The 15358-nt window shown below is 39.4% G+C and overlaps 1 protein-coding gene across 9 annotated transcripts in view; it reads right to left on the reverse strand.

Annotated features, from left to right (window-relative positions):
- Positions 1-15358, reverse strand: part of SLC7A2 (solute carrier family 7 member 2) — a 106921-nt gene that overhangs the window by 18849 nt on the left and 72714 nt on the right. For 8 of the 9 annotated variants that reach the window (XM_075931173.1, XM_075931179.1, XM_075931175.1 and 5 more), the window contains 5 exons: positions 12848-13003; positions 9100-9265; positions 8117-8253; positions 3886-4108; positions 811-950 (listed from right to left, as the gene is read on the reverse strand). In XM_075931173.1, coding sequence (XP_075787288.1) covers positions 811-950; positions 3886-4108; positions 8117-8253; positions 9100-9265; positions 12848-13003 — 822 coding nt within the window. Of the gene's footprint in view, positions 1-343; positions 481-810; positions 951-3885; positions 4109-8116; positions 8254-9099; positions 9266-12847; positions 13004-15358 lie in introns of all 9 variants that reach the window. The other variant, XM_075931174.1, reaches the window with a different exon arrangement.

Raw genomic sequence — 15358 nt, forward strand, 5'->3', positions numbered from 1 at the left:
AACTAAAATGTCCTCTAACCAAGCCTCAGACCACACAATAGAGTCCAATGACTGAGTTATAAAGAAAGTTTTATTCTGGATGCCCCAAAGTAAATAACTGTTTTGTCTGTAATGTAAGAGAAGCCAAACTTAGAATGCAGAAAAAGCTGGAAGTTCATTGACATTAAGGACATCACCGTCACCACGATTGCCATGATTTAGAATTCTTATGCCCTTCAATTAGTCAGCAATTTTATTCCCAACTTACATGCATGAGAAGTTAAGCAGGCCCTTCTTATCATCCATGCACGTGCATACAAGGTTCAAATCCGAGTTTGTAGAAACCTATGTTTTTAGAGCTTACCAGAGATGACCCCTGCTGTCAAAGTGGCAGCAACTGGTGTCTGCCTCTTACTCACTTTGGCAAGAAACCTAAACAGTAAACCATCTCGTGCCATGGCAAACAGAACTCGGGGCAGAGGGAACATAGAGCCGAGAAGACTAGAACAGAAAAATTTAAAGTTCAAATACATATTATTAAAAGCACAAAGTTCTACAAGTAAAGTCAACTAAAATGTAAAGCTAGGGAAAGCTTATTTTATGTTTTGTTAAGTTCTTTTGAAACTGTGCTTCAGAGCACTTGAGATTAACCAACCAACCAAAAGGAAAAAACAATCTGTGGTAGGAAAAAGGTTAGTTTACCTTGAGACAATCGTATTTTATTCTTTCAGTCAAAAGTAAGCCAAAACTTGCCTGACAGTATTTGATTTTCACATACGCAATATATGAAGTAGAACATCTTTCCCTACAGTAATCAGCTCTCAGTCTCACCTGCTACAGCACCCGATGACAAAGTAGCAATAACTGGAGTCTTCGTTTTGGAATTGATTTGAGCTAGACATTTGAAAAGCAACCCATCTTCCGCCATAGCATAGATTACACGTGGCATTGGGAAAATGGATCCAAGAAGACTGAGTAAAAAGCAAACACATGCAATATGGCAAAACATAATTCATGCAAGGTTATACCAAAGAAAAGAGAAACAATGCTAATTAATGGCATGTTTCATTGAAAACAAAATTTACAATAGGAAAAATATTAAACTGGCAGAAGTTTTATTCTTTGGTAATGTAATTGTTCCACTGGAAACAATAAAAAACTAAATGGATAAATAACTTTTTCTAGCACTGTAGTTCTTGGGATATTAGTGGATAGCTCTGGTAACACTAGCTATGCAGCTAAGTGTTATTGTCTGTCAGCAAGAATGAATCAAACAAGCTGTACCACCTCATACATTTCTGCAGCTCCTTATGACAATGTTAATCAGTATTAACTCAAAATAAGCAATAAAGGGTTTATTCTAACTAAATTATAATAAATAAATTAATGGAGATTGCCGATCTCCTAGAACTGGAAGGGACCTTGAAAGATCATTGAGTCCAGCCCCCTGCCTTCACAGCAGGACCAAGTACCATCCCTGACAAATTTTTGCCCCAAATGGCCTCCACAAGGATTGAACTCATAACCCTGGGTTTAGCAGGCCAATGCTCAAACCACTGAGCTATCCCTTCCCCCAAAATAATAACTCTATTATTCTTTTCAATTCAAGCACCTACAACCAAGCTTCCTTATTATTCTGGTTTTAATTAGGGACTGAAGGTAAACTATTTGTTTAAAACTTGATATTAGTAGAATTTGAAAAGTATTTTGAACTACTGATAGCTCAAAGTTCCTTTTGTATTTGAAATATTTAAAAATTGTCATGTTTTTCCTCTTCACACCGAAATAACCACAATACAAACCCCCCCACCCAAACAAACAAATTACAAACCCACATGGTATAGCCTCTGCAACAGCCATATCACTTCTTAATCAGTTGAAACTGAGGTTTTACTATAGAGCCAGGAAACCCTTCTTGCTACAGAGATCTGAATACATCACTTACATTCATTCACTGGGTGTGCCCCTTTTATGTTTCACAAAAGTTAAGCCACTTTTGCATGGCTTTTGAAGCATCGTATTAAAAGTAAATGTATGCGCAGCACTACTAATCATTCATACATGAACTGCTTTTTGTGCTGATTCAGGAAATCACATAAGCACCTACTTAAAGTTAGCATGTGCTTAAGTGCCCTTCCCCAATAAAGATGGTTTCCTGAATCACAGCCAAGAAATCTGAATTTGAAGAATAAATAATATTTTTATGCTTATACCACCAAAACCTTTACATATTGGTATTATATTGTCTTTGTGGAAATTAGTTCTGCTTTTCTTCAGGGTGCATTCTGGTACATAATGGAAATATATAAATTCTATTAACATTTTTATCTCAAATGACAAGGCATGGTGATAAGTAAATGTTCAGATCAAAGCAATATTCCCAACATCTGTCACAATCTAGTCAACTCTTCTAGCTAAAATAATATATTTGATCAAACTTTATATTAAGACTACACCAAAATACTCCCAACATGTCAATCTCCAAGTAAAGGAATTATAAGTAAAACTTTTTTTTATTAAAAAAATAAAGTGAGCTACTACCTCTCTCAGAATCAACTCAGATGTTAAAAACTTTGAAAAACTTTAGAAGAAAAATTAAGAAATCAATAGTTAAAATTAGATAGCCAATGTTTTTACTATTTATGTAAAGTTTTCTTTGTTGCAAAAAGCATTTGCGCAAGAGGGCTTTTTCCCGAATGGGAGAGTTATTGTATTTGCGGAAGAACACTGACAATCTTACATTAGATCGTCAGTGTTCTTGCGCAAACTCAAAGCGGCCAGTGTAGACAGCTGGCAAGTTTTTCCGCAAAAGCAGTAGCTTTTGCGGAAAAACTTGCCAGTCTAGACGCAGCCATGGATTATTTCAGTGACATTAACATTGCTTCTTAAATAAGGCAAGCCTGCTTCATTTTTAAAGCCAGCTGTTGAACCCATACATCTCCCATTTCTTGAGGCCATTTTAAACACTTTAGTACTGTATATGATCTCAGTTAGCAGAAATGGAGAATATTAGGGCTGTTCCTAAATGTAAGCAAAAAGCACTATTCTTTTCTAAATAGGTTGTTATGCCACATTACATATGGACTATAATATATGCCTATGTCTACACTGGTAGCTTCTTGCACAAGAACTCTTTCACGAAGAGTTCTTGTGCAAAAACTCTTCCAGAAGAGAGCGTCTACACTGGCATGTGCTTTTGCGCAAGAGATGTACTTTTGCGCAAGAGCATCCATGCCAGTGTAGATGCTCTCTTGTGCAAGAAAGCTCTGATGGCCATTTTAACCATAGGGCTTTCTTGTGCAAGAAATTAATGTTGCCTGTCTACATTGGCCTCTTTTGCAAGAATAGTTGCGCAAGAAGGCTTATTCCTGAGCGGGAGCATCATAGTTCTTGCGCAAGAAGACCTGATTTTATACAGGAGAACATCAGTTTACTTGTGCAAGAACACACAGCCAGTGTAGACAGGCAGCAAGTTTTTGCACAAAAGCGGCCACTTTGGCGCAAGATTGCACCAGTGTAGACACAGCCTATGGGAAGATGCATGTACTACAGTTATTAATATATCTCATAATCTAGTAAACTCTTCTAACTAAACTAATATACTTGACCACACTTTATATTAAGATTACATTTATAGTTTTCCATTGGTTAATTATTGATAGATGTTTTCATCAGTTGTTATAGTGTCGAACAGGTTGTTTATAATTATGACTTTCAATCACAACTTCTATAGATAGTTTATAATGATACATATTACTCATTTCAGTAACATGCTTATAATATTTATTAAATGTTAACTCTAAAGAAAATGTACTCTCACTATAAGAAGTGTGGATATACATTGAAACATATTGTATTTTTCAATTATCTTATTTACCAATAAATTAATACTTTTTTCTTCATTACCTTGTAGACAACGCACAGAGGGACCCCACTGCTACAAGATACTTTGCAGGACCCCATCCAACATATTCAAATGCTACAGGAAGAGGACTTTTCTCATCTAGAAGATAGTATGGCATCATAAGAGTTAAAGCTGCCGAAACACCAAAATAGGCCATAAAACAGACAAGCAGAGAAGTCACAATTCCAATAGGTATAGCTTTCTGAGGATTCCTGACTTCTTCCCCTGAGGAAGGAAAAAAAAATTTTTTTAGTCATCTAGGAAAACTTTTTATCTTCTACTTTAATGTGTGCCAATATTCAGAAAAAGGCAAGTCTGGCAGTCTACATCTTAAGAATGATGGCTTTAATATTTCATATAGAGTAAAATCAATGATTCCATATGTAACCCAGGACTTTGTGGCCAGATATAGCACAAAACAATAAGTTAAGCAAACTGACATCATACGTGGAATTTTACCGTGTGTGTGCGAGTTTCCTCTTATCATAACTCAAAGCAAGGGGCTTAACTTAAACTTTAAGGGGCATAACTTAAATGTGCTTTGAATGGAATTGCTTCTCATAAACCCAAACAGAAAAGAGACAGAATCACTAAGCATGTCAAAGGGCCTGGATGGGGGTGCCCTACCCATCCATCCACAGCCTAGAGTCTCCCATTCCCCAGATGCCTTTTAAGGAAGGCAGGAAGGGCTGAAACCCCCCTTCCCCCTCCAATTTGTATGGAACATTGCTGGCTGTTCCTACTTGTCAGAGAGTGAGAGGAAAGTGCACAGTTTGCCGCATTCTTCACTTTGGCTGGGGAATGCAGGGGGCAGATGAACATGGACTTGCCCCAGCAAAGGAACCTGTACCTCTCCCCGAGCTGTGCCTGCTGGAGCTGCAGCGGCCAGGGAGAGGCACGTCTCATCTGGCCTCAAGCTACTTTGGAATAGGGTTGCCAGATGGTCTCCCAAAAAATACCGAACACATGGGCTAAAAATTTGTCGAGCAAGAAAAAAAATCACCTACACCGAACACATATCCTGTGTGGCTACTACCAAGAGCCACCAAGCTGGGAACAAAGGAAGGGCAGCAAAGCCTGCTCTGCAAAGCAGCCGCCTGCTACCCAAAGCAGAGAGAGGCAGACCCTGGGGCAACACAATGGCAGGGCAAGGGGGAGGGGCGACCATGGGTAGGAAGGTGACTCCCCCATAGCCAGGTCTTTGGGTGTCCCAGTGGGAAGAAGCAGAAATTCCACCCCAGACAGTTTTGGCTGAGAGCCCATGGAAGGTGCCAAAACACAACTACAAAGCACCTGCAGGCTTCTCTCCTGGACTACGGCACCACAACGCACTTGAACAGAGCTCAGGAGCAGGGGCAGGGCTTCTCCTCCTCCCCAAGGCGTCACTCCTCCTCAGATGCAATCAGCTGAGGGCTCCCAGTGCCGATTGCGCCCCACCTCCCAGCCACTCCCCCCATCTCCGCTAGGCTTCCGTCCAGCCCCTCGCCCCCCGCCCAGCCCCACACGCTACCATAGGCTCCCAGCACCAATTGTGGCCCCGCCTCCCACCCAGGCTTCTGTCTGGCGCCCAGCTGGAAAAACAGAAAATACTGGACATTGCACATGTCTGGTATTTTCTGAATTTTTTTACCGGACAGAGGATGCAAAAACCAGACTGTCCGGTAGAATACCGGACACCTGGCATCCCTACTTTGGAGAGAAGGCTGTGGTAGTCCCCACTCGCCAGGGCAGCCTGCATATTGAACTCCTCATCCCCAGACTCACCCCATGACAATGATTTTAAATGAAGCATGTACATTTTCATTTTATTTTACAAAAAACAAAAATTAATTGAGTTGACTTGAGCAATGCTGGATCAATCTGTGTGTGTGTGTGTGTGTGTATGTATGTGTGTGTGTGTGTGTGTGTGTGTGAGTGAGTGAGTGAGTGAGTGAGAGACAGACCAGGGCAGTAGGCTACAATAGTTTAGTGGAGGGCAGACATTCCAGGAGCAGGGTGAATTGCTTTCTGTTTTCTAAACAAACTACCAGAGACTACTGCCAATCAAGACAGGCAGGCACCTGAGACTAATTAAGAAATTACCTGAAGCAGCAGGCTAATCAGGCACCTATAGCCAATTAAGGCCTACTGTGCTGCTTTAAAAGGTTTCCCCTCAGGTGAGGGAAGGGGAAGGAGAAGAGTGAAGGATTGAGGAGGAGGAGGAGGAAGTCGAAGTCCTTGCTGGAGGACTGCAGAAAGGAAAGGGTGTAAAGATTTGCTCAGGGACCAGGGAAAAGGTACTAAGAGAGCATTTAGGGAAGTGGCCCAGAGAAAAGGCTGCTGTATTGGGGCTAGAGAAAACCCCCCATCAGTTGCTGCTACCTAGGGTCTCTGAGCTGGAACCTGAAGTAGTAAGTGGACCCAGGTTCCCCCAAACCTCCCCATATCACTAAAAAGTCTGCTCCTGGAAAGGGAGGCCAAGATTCTGGAGGGATTTCACCCTAATCTTTTGACTTTGCCAATGATGAGGATGGTTCAGTAAGCTATGACCTTGGCTTCTAGAAAAGGAAAGAGGCACTGTCTGCCAGAAGCTAGGAATGGATGACATGGCATGGAACATTTAATGATTACCTGCTCTGTTCATTCCCTGTGAAGTATTGATTAGTCAGAAGACTGGATAGTGGGCTAGATGGACCACATGATAAGTAAGGTGTTGATCTTTTGTACGTATTAATTTCACATTAGCCTAAAACAAGTTCTAAGGAATATGCAGCATATGAGTTGGTTTTTAAAGCTACAAATGGATGGCAGGAGAGGGATCACATGATGATTACCTACTGTGTTTACTCCCTAAGGGGCATCTGGCATTGGCCACTGTTGGCTGACAAGATACTGGGCTAGATGGACCTTTGGTCAGTGTGGCCATTCTGATCTTCTTATGAACCATTAAGCTTATTTTTTTTTAAAGTGGCTTCCCACATGGGCTTTGCCTAAAGAGCTGGTATGGATCAGTTTTCTGCACTCTGCCGTTGTAGCTAAATTTAGGCAAAGAGAATTTTGCTCCCACTGTAATTTTGTTTTTCTGTGAAATGAGAGAGCCACTTTCAGGAGTGATCTCAGTCTCTTTCTGGACATAAACAACAGGACTGTGTAGCTAACAAGACTAACAAGATGGTTTATTAGGTGATGAGCTTTCATGGGCCACACCCACTTCCTCAGATCAAATAGTGGAAGAAAATAGTCACAACCATATATACCAAAGGATACAATTAAAAAAAAGAACACATATGAAAAGGACAAATCAAATTTCAGAACAGAAGGGGGATGCGGGGGGGGGGGGGGGGGGGAGAAGAGGGGAAAGGTAAATGTCTGAGCTAATGGTATTAGAGGTGATAATTGGGGAGGCTATCTTTGTAATGGGTAAGATAGCCAGAGTATCCTTTAGTATATATGGTTGTGACTATTTTCTTCCACTATTTGATCTGAGGAAGTGGGTCTGGCCCACTAAAGCTCATCATCTAATAAACCATCTTGTTAGTCTTTAAAGTGCTACATAGTCCTGTATTTTGTTTCAGCTACACCAGACTAACACGGCTACATTTCTATCACTTTTCTGGACATAGTGATGCGCTGTGTCTACACTGGCAAGATTTTCCGGAAATGCTTTTAACGGAAAAGTTTTCCGTTAAAAGCATTTTCGGAACAGACCGTCTAGATTGGCATGGATGCTTTTCTGCAAAAAGTGCTTTTGCGGAAAAGCATCCGTGCCAGACGCGCTTTTCCACAAAAAAAGCCCCGATCGCCATTTTCGCGATCGGGGCTTTTTTGCGGAAAACAAATCTGAGCTGTCTACACTGGCCCTTTTGCACAAAAGTTTTGCGCAAAAGGACTTTTGCCCGAAAGGGAACAGAATAGTATTTCCGCAAGAAGCACTGATTTCTTACAGTAGGAAGTCAGTGCTTTTGTGAAAATGCAGGTGGCCAGTGTAGACAGCTGGCAAGTTTTTCCAGAAAAGCGGCTGATTTTCCAGAAAAACTGGCCAGTCTAGACACAGCCATGGAGTTTAAGAGCAGAGACAGACAGATAGCTACATTGGCAGACAGGGAAGGAGTGTAGGATATATATATATATATATATACACACACACACACACACACACACACACAATTACACAGTTTGACTACCAACTTTTTACTTCAAAGACATATATATATACAGAGAGAGAAAGGGAAAGAGAGAAACACCTCAACTTACCAGTTGTTGCAATGCAATCAAATCCCACAAAGGCATAAAAACATGTTGCAGCACCAGCCAATGTTCCTGAAAAGCCATATGGCATAAAGCCACCAACCCCAAATATGCTTGTGACGTTTATCCAGGAAGAATAATTTCTACAGAAAATTGAAATACAACAGGAAAAAGAATTTTCAAATTGAAGAAATCTAATGGGGTTTTTAAGCACCATGACTGATATGAACACTTTTAAAATGCAGCATAGTATCAAGATAGGGATCTTTTTACAAAGCTCTTAGTACAAACTATTTTTGGATGAAGATTGAGATAAAGATCTTCCATCAAAAATTCATTAAGAATAGAAAAAAACATGGATTATCAAATAAACATTATAATCTCTGGCCCTACTTCTATTGGAACTACAGGTTAAACCTCTCTGGTCCAGGGGCTCTTTGGTACATCTCGGCCAACCCAGCAGCCACTGGGGGCTGGGAGTCCAGCTTGACAACTGCTGGGGGGCCAGAAGCAGAACCCAGCAACTGCTGGAAGCCAGGAGCACAGCACAGCAACTGACGGGAGGCTGGTGCCTCTGGAAGAGCCCTGACCTCCTCTGGCAAACTCCCTTGTCTGAAATCAGTCAGGTCCTGAGGGTGCTAGACCAAGAAGGTCCAACCTGTAATGGCACAAAACACCCATTGACTTTAATGATACAGGATCAGGTCCAATATCCGGTATTACAAATAAATAATTAACTTTATACGTACATGCCCATAGCTTCTCAGGTGACTTAGGCTGAGATTACTAAAGGCAAAAACATAACAAGTATAAAATATATTTCTGTTTCAGGACACAAGTTTACATTTCTAAACAACACAATAAGCCTAAACCTATTGCTACAATGCATAGGATACCAGAGATGCATGTAAAACAAAGACAGTCTCCAGAATCTGCTTAAGCATAACCAAGAAAAACTGAAGAAAACAGACAGATGAAAAAACAATTACTCTGTTTGTGCTGTGAGGTTTATGAGAGATTCTTCGCTTATTTTCCAGTTGTTAACATCTCCTTTCACAAAGCCAGAAATCATAACAAAGAGGAGAACCAAGATGTTAACAGCAGTGAAAATCTTATTCACCCATGCAGATTCTTTCACTCCAAAAGACAGAAGACCTATGAAATATGAGAGGGGATTTTAAAGAGTCAGCATCTCCTTTACAGAGTAAAATAGTATCTTTAACAATGTATACATGAGAACAGTGTGACTAATACTAATTTTAGTATTTAGTTATTGATAGTAGATCTATGGCTTTTAGGTGTTAGTACTAGGTCAATGGCACTTCAATACTATACAAATACAATCAGGAGTCCTGAAGTACCTTAGATCAGCAGTGGGCAACTGGTGGGCAGATACGGGTGTCTTCCTGGGGGGGTCGCAGCACCAGGCCGGCTGCCAATTTGTTTTCCCAGCTTGGTGTCCGATGTGCACATAGCAGGGGCGGGAGCAGTGGCAGGGAAGCGGACCGGTGCTTTTTAAAGGGGCCACAACAAAAGGTTCCGGACGGCTTTTTTTTTTTTTTTTAACTCAACCAAAATTTTCCCGGCCCTGAGGGTCGCAAATTAAAAAAGATTGAGCACCACTGCCTTACATGATAGACACTATAAAAACTGTAAAATGGAGAGTTTAATATTCTCTTCCTCCAAAGGTTGATGACTGTCTTCTTCACTGACATTGATTCCACTATTCACTCAATAGCCAAAAATATTTCTGGGACTTGTAGTTTACTACTTTGCTGGGCCACCAGTCCACACTTCTATTTTGGATAAAGGAACTTCTAGGCTTAATATAACTAAAGTAAACACTAGGAAGCCGCTGAATTCAAAAATACACATTCATGAGTACATTTAAAATCTTTAGACCGTCTATAAAAAATTACATTTTATTTTACACACATGCACACACACAGAGATTACAAACGAAAAACCCCTATCATATTAAATTCTTCCACGTAAGTGCATTCATGGGAGTGAACAAGCAAAAAAGAGGCATTTTCAGTAATTATTAGAATTCTGTCTACAGTACACATAATTTAGGATAAGACACCATTCTGATTTTTAGAATTTCATGAGAAGTAAAAAAAAATTAAATTTAGAAATTTTTATTAAAAAGTAAAACATTTTAAATGAATGTTTTTTTCTTTCATGTTTTGACCAGTTCTAATCTATTTATGTTGTGCACATCCCAGTGCTATCCCCAGTTCCTAGAATAATGGGGTATACAGTAGGTCACTGGTTTTCAACCTTTTTTCATTTGTGGATCCCTAAAAATTTCAAGAGAAGGTGTGGACACACCTTTAGAAATCTTAAACATAGACTGTGGACCTCCAGGGATCCATGAATCACAGGTTGAAAACAACTTATATAGATTATTAAAATAATTAAAATACACCTCTCCTAAACCACTCTGATTTAGCTCCCAAATACTTTGATATAGAGAATTTCTTGGTCTTCTGTATTGTTGTGCAAGCCAGAGTATAAAACAACTGTCTTTCTATATAACTGACAATTCAGTTTGCATAATCTGAAAATTTTCCAAGGGGGCCCTGCTGTGAAGCTAGACAGGAGACAATTGAAGCATGGTCTGTAGGTTAGTGGAATACAAGATGACACACAGGGATGGGGAAACATAAAATATAGTAGAAAAGTCTTACACCATTTCTCTGTGAAATAAAGTATTTCCCATAATGCCACACCAATCTGTTTTTCCTTGTTATTTAGAGACTATAAGTTGAACTTCTCTAGTCCAGAACCCTTGGGACCTGACCGGTTCTAAACGAGAGAATTTTCTGGACTATGGAAGGTCAATATTGTCTAGCAGCATTACCAACACTTCCACTGCTTACTGTGCTGTTAGAGGACATTTAGAGCTAATAACAGCACAGAACGTTGATAGCTAAGACTGGTGGCTATAAACAAACTTTATGGGACCACAGGAAACTTGGCCACACCCAGTGCTTTTTTGTAAGAAAAAAGGTGCCGGTACTCTGGGGCAAATTTGTTGAGCCATAAATAAATAAATAAATAAATAAATAATTGACAATTCAGTCGTGGCCCCTTAAAGAGCTACAGTGCCGTGCTGGGAGTCAGCACCCTGAGCAGGCTTCCGGCAGGAGATGAGCCACCGCAGGAAAACAGGTGCTGGTACACATGAAGAAAATCCCATTCCCTTTCTATGGGCTGGGAAAATAAGTAATGGTATGCCATTCTGGACAGTACTGTCAGAAAAAAAGCACTGGCCCCACCATGAAAAGTGGAAATCTGGCTAAACAAAATCATTCTGGACAAAGGATGTTTCCGAATGAGAAAGTTCTGGATTAGAGAGGTTCATCCTGTAGACTGAAAATTTTAAGCCTATTAAAATGTCTTAATAATGAAATGTGGTTTTGCTCTTTCCTGTTATTCTGGACAAATAATAAGACAGATAATATTTTAAAAGTTAAAAGTCTGGAATCATTATTCCAGACATCTCACTTGATTTTTATATGGTTGTCTCTTTTCTCCCCTGCTTCTTTGTTTGCCCCTTTTTCTTCACCATCTTCTTTCTTTTACAGGACCCTTTCCTCCAAGCTATACTCCTTTTAGCAATGTCTTAATAAGAGATTAAATACTGAGCATGAAACTCTGATTTCCATTGTCTTGACCAGAAGCCATGATGGCTCAGAAAGGAAAAGTAGCCTTTTTGCTAGTGGCCACAGAGCACTGCCTAAGCAGTTTCTAGCAGTTATCTTCTCAGCACGCATATCTTTTGAACCAAATCAATCATGCTAATATAATATGGCTCAAAACAATGAAATCTGATTAGGGGATTTTGAGTATGCTAAGTGGGCTTTAGTGTCTAAATGAAGTGCTTGACTGTTACCCAACAGAAATTCAACTGGAAAAAAATTTAAGGGACTGTAGCAGTAGTACCAACTAATAAAAAAAGAGATTTATATAATTTAAAAGATAGATTATTAGCTTGTTAAATCTACAGAAGGTTCACTATACATAGCTGGCAATGAGAGGTGCCAATAGCTGAATACGAAGAAATAACCTTATGATTTAGTGTTTTGTAAATACCCATCTTTATTTAGGTTACTTAGCCTGATTGTCAGACCAAACCCTCATTTTCTTCCAGGTGACCATGCTTTATTTGAATTTGCAAACAAAATTACTCCTATCAAATTTATGTACAAAAAACAGGAGAATTTTTTAGGGCCAGGTGATCTAAATAGTAAATGTGCCAATAAATGACACTTGATAGTAAGTCAAATATCCACCAAGAAAAATGCTTGTTTTGTGGGCAATGCACTGTAACACTGAATTGTAAAATTTAAGCTTGTGACCTTGCTGAAAATATCCATTGCCTTTAGAACAAACAAAAATACAGATGTTGTCCAGTTATTCTTTTATTATAATTTCTACATTATGGATTTTACACAAAAGTTCTTACAGTTGATTACCTCAAGACTTACCTGAAGTTAAAAAAGTGTTTATATTAGCTTCTAATTATAGAGCCATTATATCAATGTTCTGTAAGCATTTATATTTCATTAATGATATAAGCTGTATCTTGATCAGACAAAACATTAGAACAATAATTCATCCTTTTCTATTTCTTCTATAAAGAGAGGTACAGAATCTGTTCCCTGCCTCCAATAAATTCTCTATTAGTCACTATGACATTCCTAATGTAAAGAAATTTCTACTTCTTACCTGCCAGAAGCAATATAAGGCATACTGCAAAAAAGTCTGGATACTCTGCTAAACCAGAAAAGTCCATTCTGAAGTAGGTTCTGAAAAAATGGCCAATTTGTTTTCCAAGGAGTTCATCAAAGGTACCACTCCATGCTCTTGCTACACTAGATGTACCTTCATAAAATACAAAAAGTTTTAGGATTTTTCACAAATACAATAATATAACAGTATTGTAAAAAGAACATGTCACTATTTGTATTTGGAAAGATACAATTACTGTTAAACAAGTCAACTTTTTCTCCATACATTTTATTATGGCAGTTCATACCTATAGTATAATACATTAAGCTACAATATCAATATGCCAATTTACTGTATTAGAAAATTTCAAGTAAACTTTCCTATAATAGCTAACTTTGGTATCGTAGTCAGAGAGTTGTTGTTAACGGTGCTAAATCCTGCTGGAAAGGGATAACAAGTGGAGTTCCGCAAGGGTCTGTTTTGGGACCCGTACTGTTCAATATCTTCATCAATGATGTAGATATTGGGATAGAGAGTACGCTTATTAAGTTTGCAGATGATACCAAACTGGGTGGGGTTGCAACTTCTTTGGAGGATAGGGACATAATTCAAAATGACCTTAGCAAGTTAGAGAAATGGTCAGAGGTAAAAAGGATGAGGTTTAATAAAGAGAAATGCAAAGTGCTCCACTTAGGAAGGAACAATCAGTTCCATACATACAAGATGGGAAGCGACTGTCTAGGAAGGAGCATGGCGGAAAAGGTATCTAGGGGTCATTGTGGACCACAAGTTGAATATGAGTCAACAGTGTGATGCTGTTGCAAAAAAAGCAAATATGATTCTAGGTTGTATCAACAGGTGTGTTGTAAGCAAAACTCGTGAAGTCATTTTGCCGCTCTACTCTGCACTAGTTAGGCCTCAGCTGGAGTACTGTGTCCAGTTCTGGGCGCCACATTTCAAGAAAGATGTGGAGAAATTGGAAAGGGTACAGAGAAGAGCGACAAGAATGATTAAAGGTTTAGAGAACATGACCTATGAAGCCAGGCTTCATGAACTGGGCTTGTTTAGTTTGGAAAAAAGAAGATTAAGGGGGGACATGATAGCCGTTTTCAAATATCTAAAAGGGTGTCACAAGGAGGAAGGAGAAAATTTGTTCCTCTTGCTTACTGAGGACAGGACAAGGAGTAATGGGCTTAAAGTGCAGCAGGGGAGGTTTAGATTGGACATTAGGAAAAAATTCCTAACTGTCAGGGTGGTCAAATATTGGAATAAATTGCCAAGGGAGGTGGTGGAATCTCCCTCTCTGGAGATATTTAAGAACAGGTTAGATAGACATCTGTCAGGGATGGTGTAGACGGAGCTTGGTCCTGCCTTGAGGGCGGGGGGGGCTGGACTCGATGACCTCTCGAGGTCCCTTCCAGTCCTATTATTCTATGATTCTATGATAATAATAACAATTTTTCATTTAGAGTACTTTTCAATATATTACTTCATTATATTATGTTTTTATTTAATCCCAAAACATTCTGCAAATTTCAATGGATATAAAATTAACTTCCCTCCATGCTGGAATACAGCCACTAATGTGAAACATGGCAATATACACACAACCGTTTAAGATAGGAGGTAGAGTAGTTTTTCCAGCTGCAATTACAGAAATTTTAGTAGGCAGACTGAAATTGTCAGAGTCTGAATTTAGCCAGATTGCAAAGGTTAATCCCCAACTCTTCAAAAAAGTGCTACAGGGCAACAAGCAATGTCCCCCATTTTTATATCACTCTCAAAAAGCAACATCCCCATCAACAGTGTCCCCTAATATAATACTTGAACATCCTAGGTCAGTTGTGATGTAAGCCATGGTCCTGCAACTCAATCTGCACAGGTGGATATATGAATCCACACAGAACACCATTAAATTAATTGACTGTGTTGGTGGTACCCAGTGTCTATGCAAAGCTTCATTTACAGGATCACAGTACTGGAAGGAAGCATGATACATGAGTCATAAATATAACTTCTTCCCTCCTTCTTGACTTACCAAGGTGTGTCTCTGAATCTCTCTCATCCAAGCACATTCCAATTAGCTTCATATATGATGAGATAGCAACACAAAAGTGGTGTGTCTGCAGGATGCCACACCACTGATAGCATTACATGAACTGATATATACATTTCATTATTTGTTTTCAAGTATAGTTCTACAGTGATTGTATCATCCCTAGATCTACTTCCTGTTTGTATCTGGAGACATTTATTATTTACTGCTTTTACACCAACTAGTCCTGCAGAGCCAACACAGCAACAAGAAACCAAATTAGATTCTGTTACTTCGTGTGCATCATCAACAGAATTGTTTGCCAGTATTTTTCAGTTAGGTACACTTGTGTAAGCTGTTGAACTGGTTTACAAAGGCATCACAAAGGACCTATTTTGGTTTGAAGAAGCTTTATTATAGGGGATGATGTATGAGAAGGAAATAACCCAACTTGACTGTCAGATGCCATGGTG

Source organism: Pelodiscus sinensis, chromosome 5, assembly GCF_049634645.1.
Source record: "Pelodiscus sinensis isolate JC-2024 chromosome 5, ASM4963464v1, whole genome shotgun sequence".
NCBI lineage: Eukaryota > Metazoa > Chordata > Testudines > Trionychidae > Pelodiscus > Pelodiscus sinensis.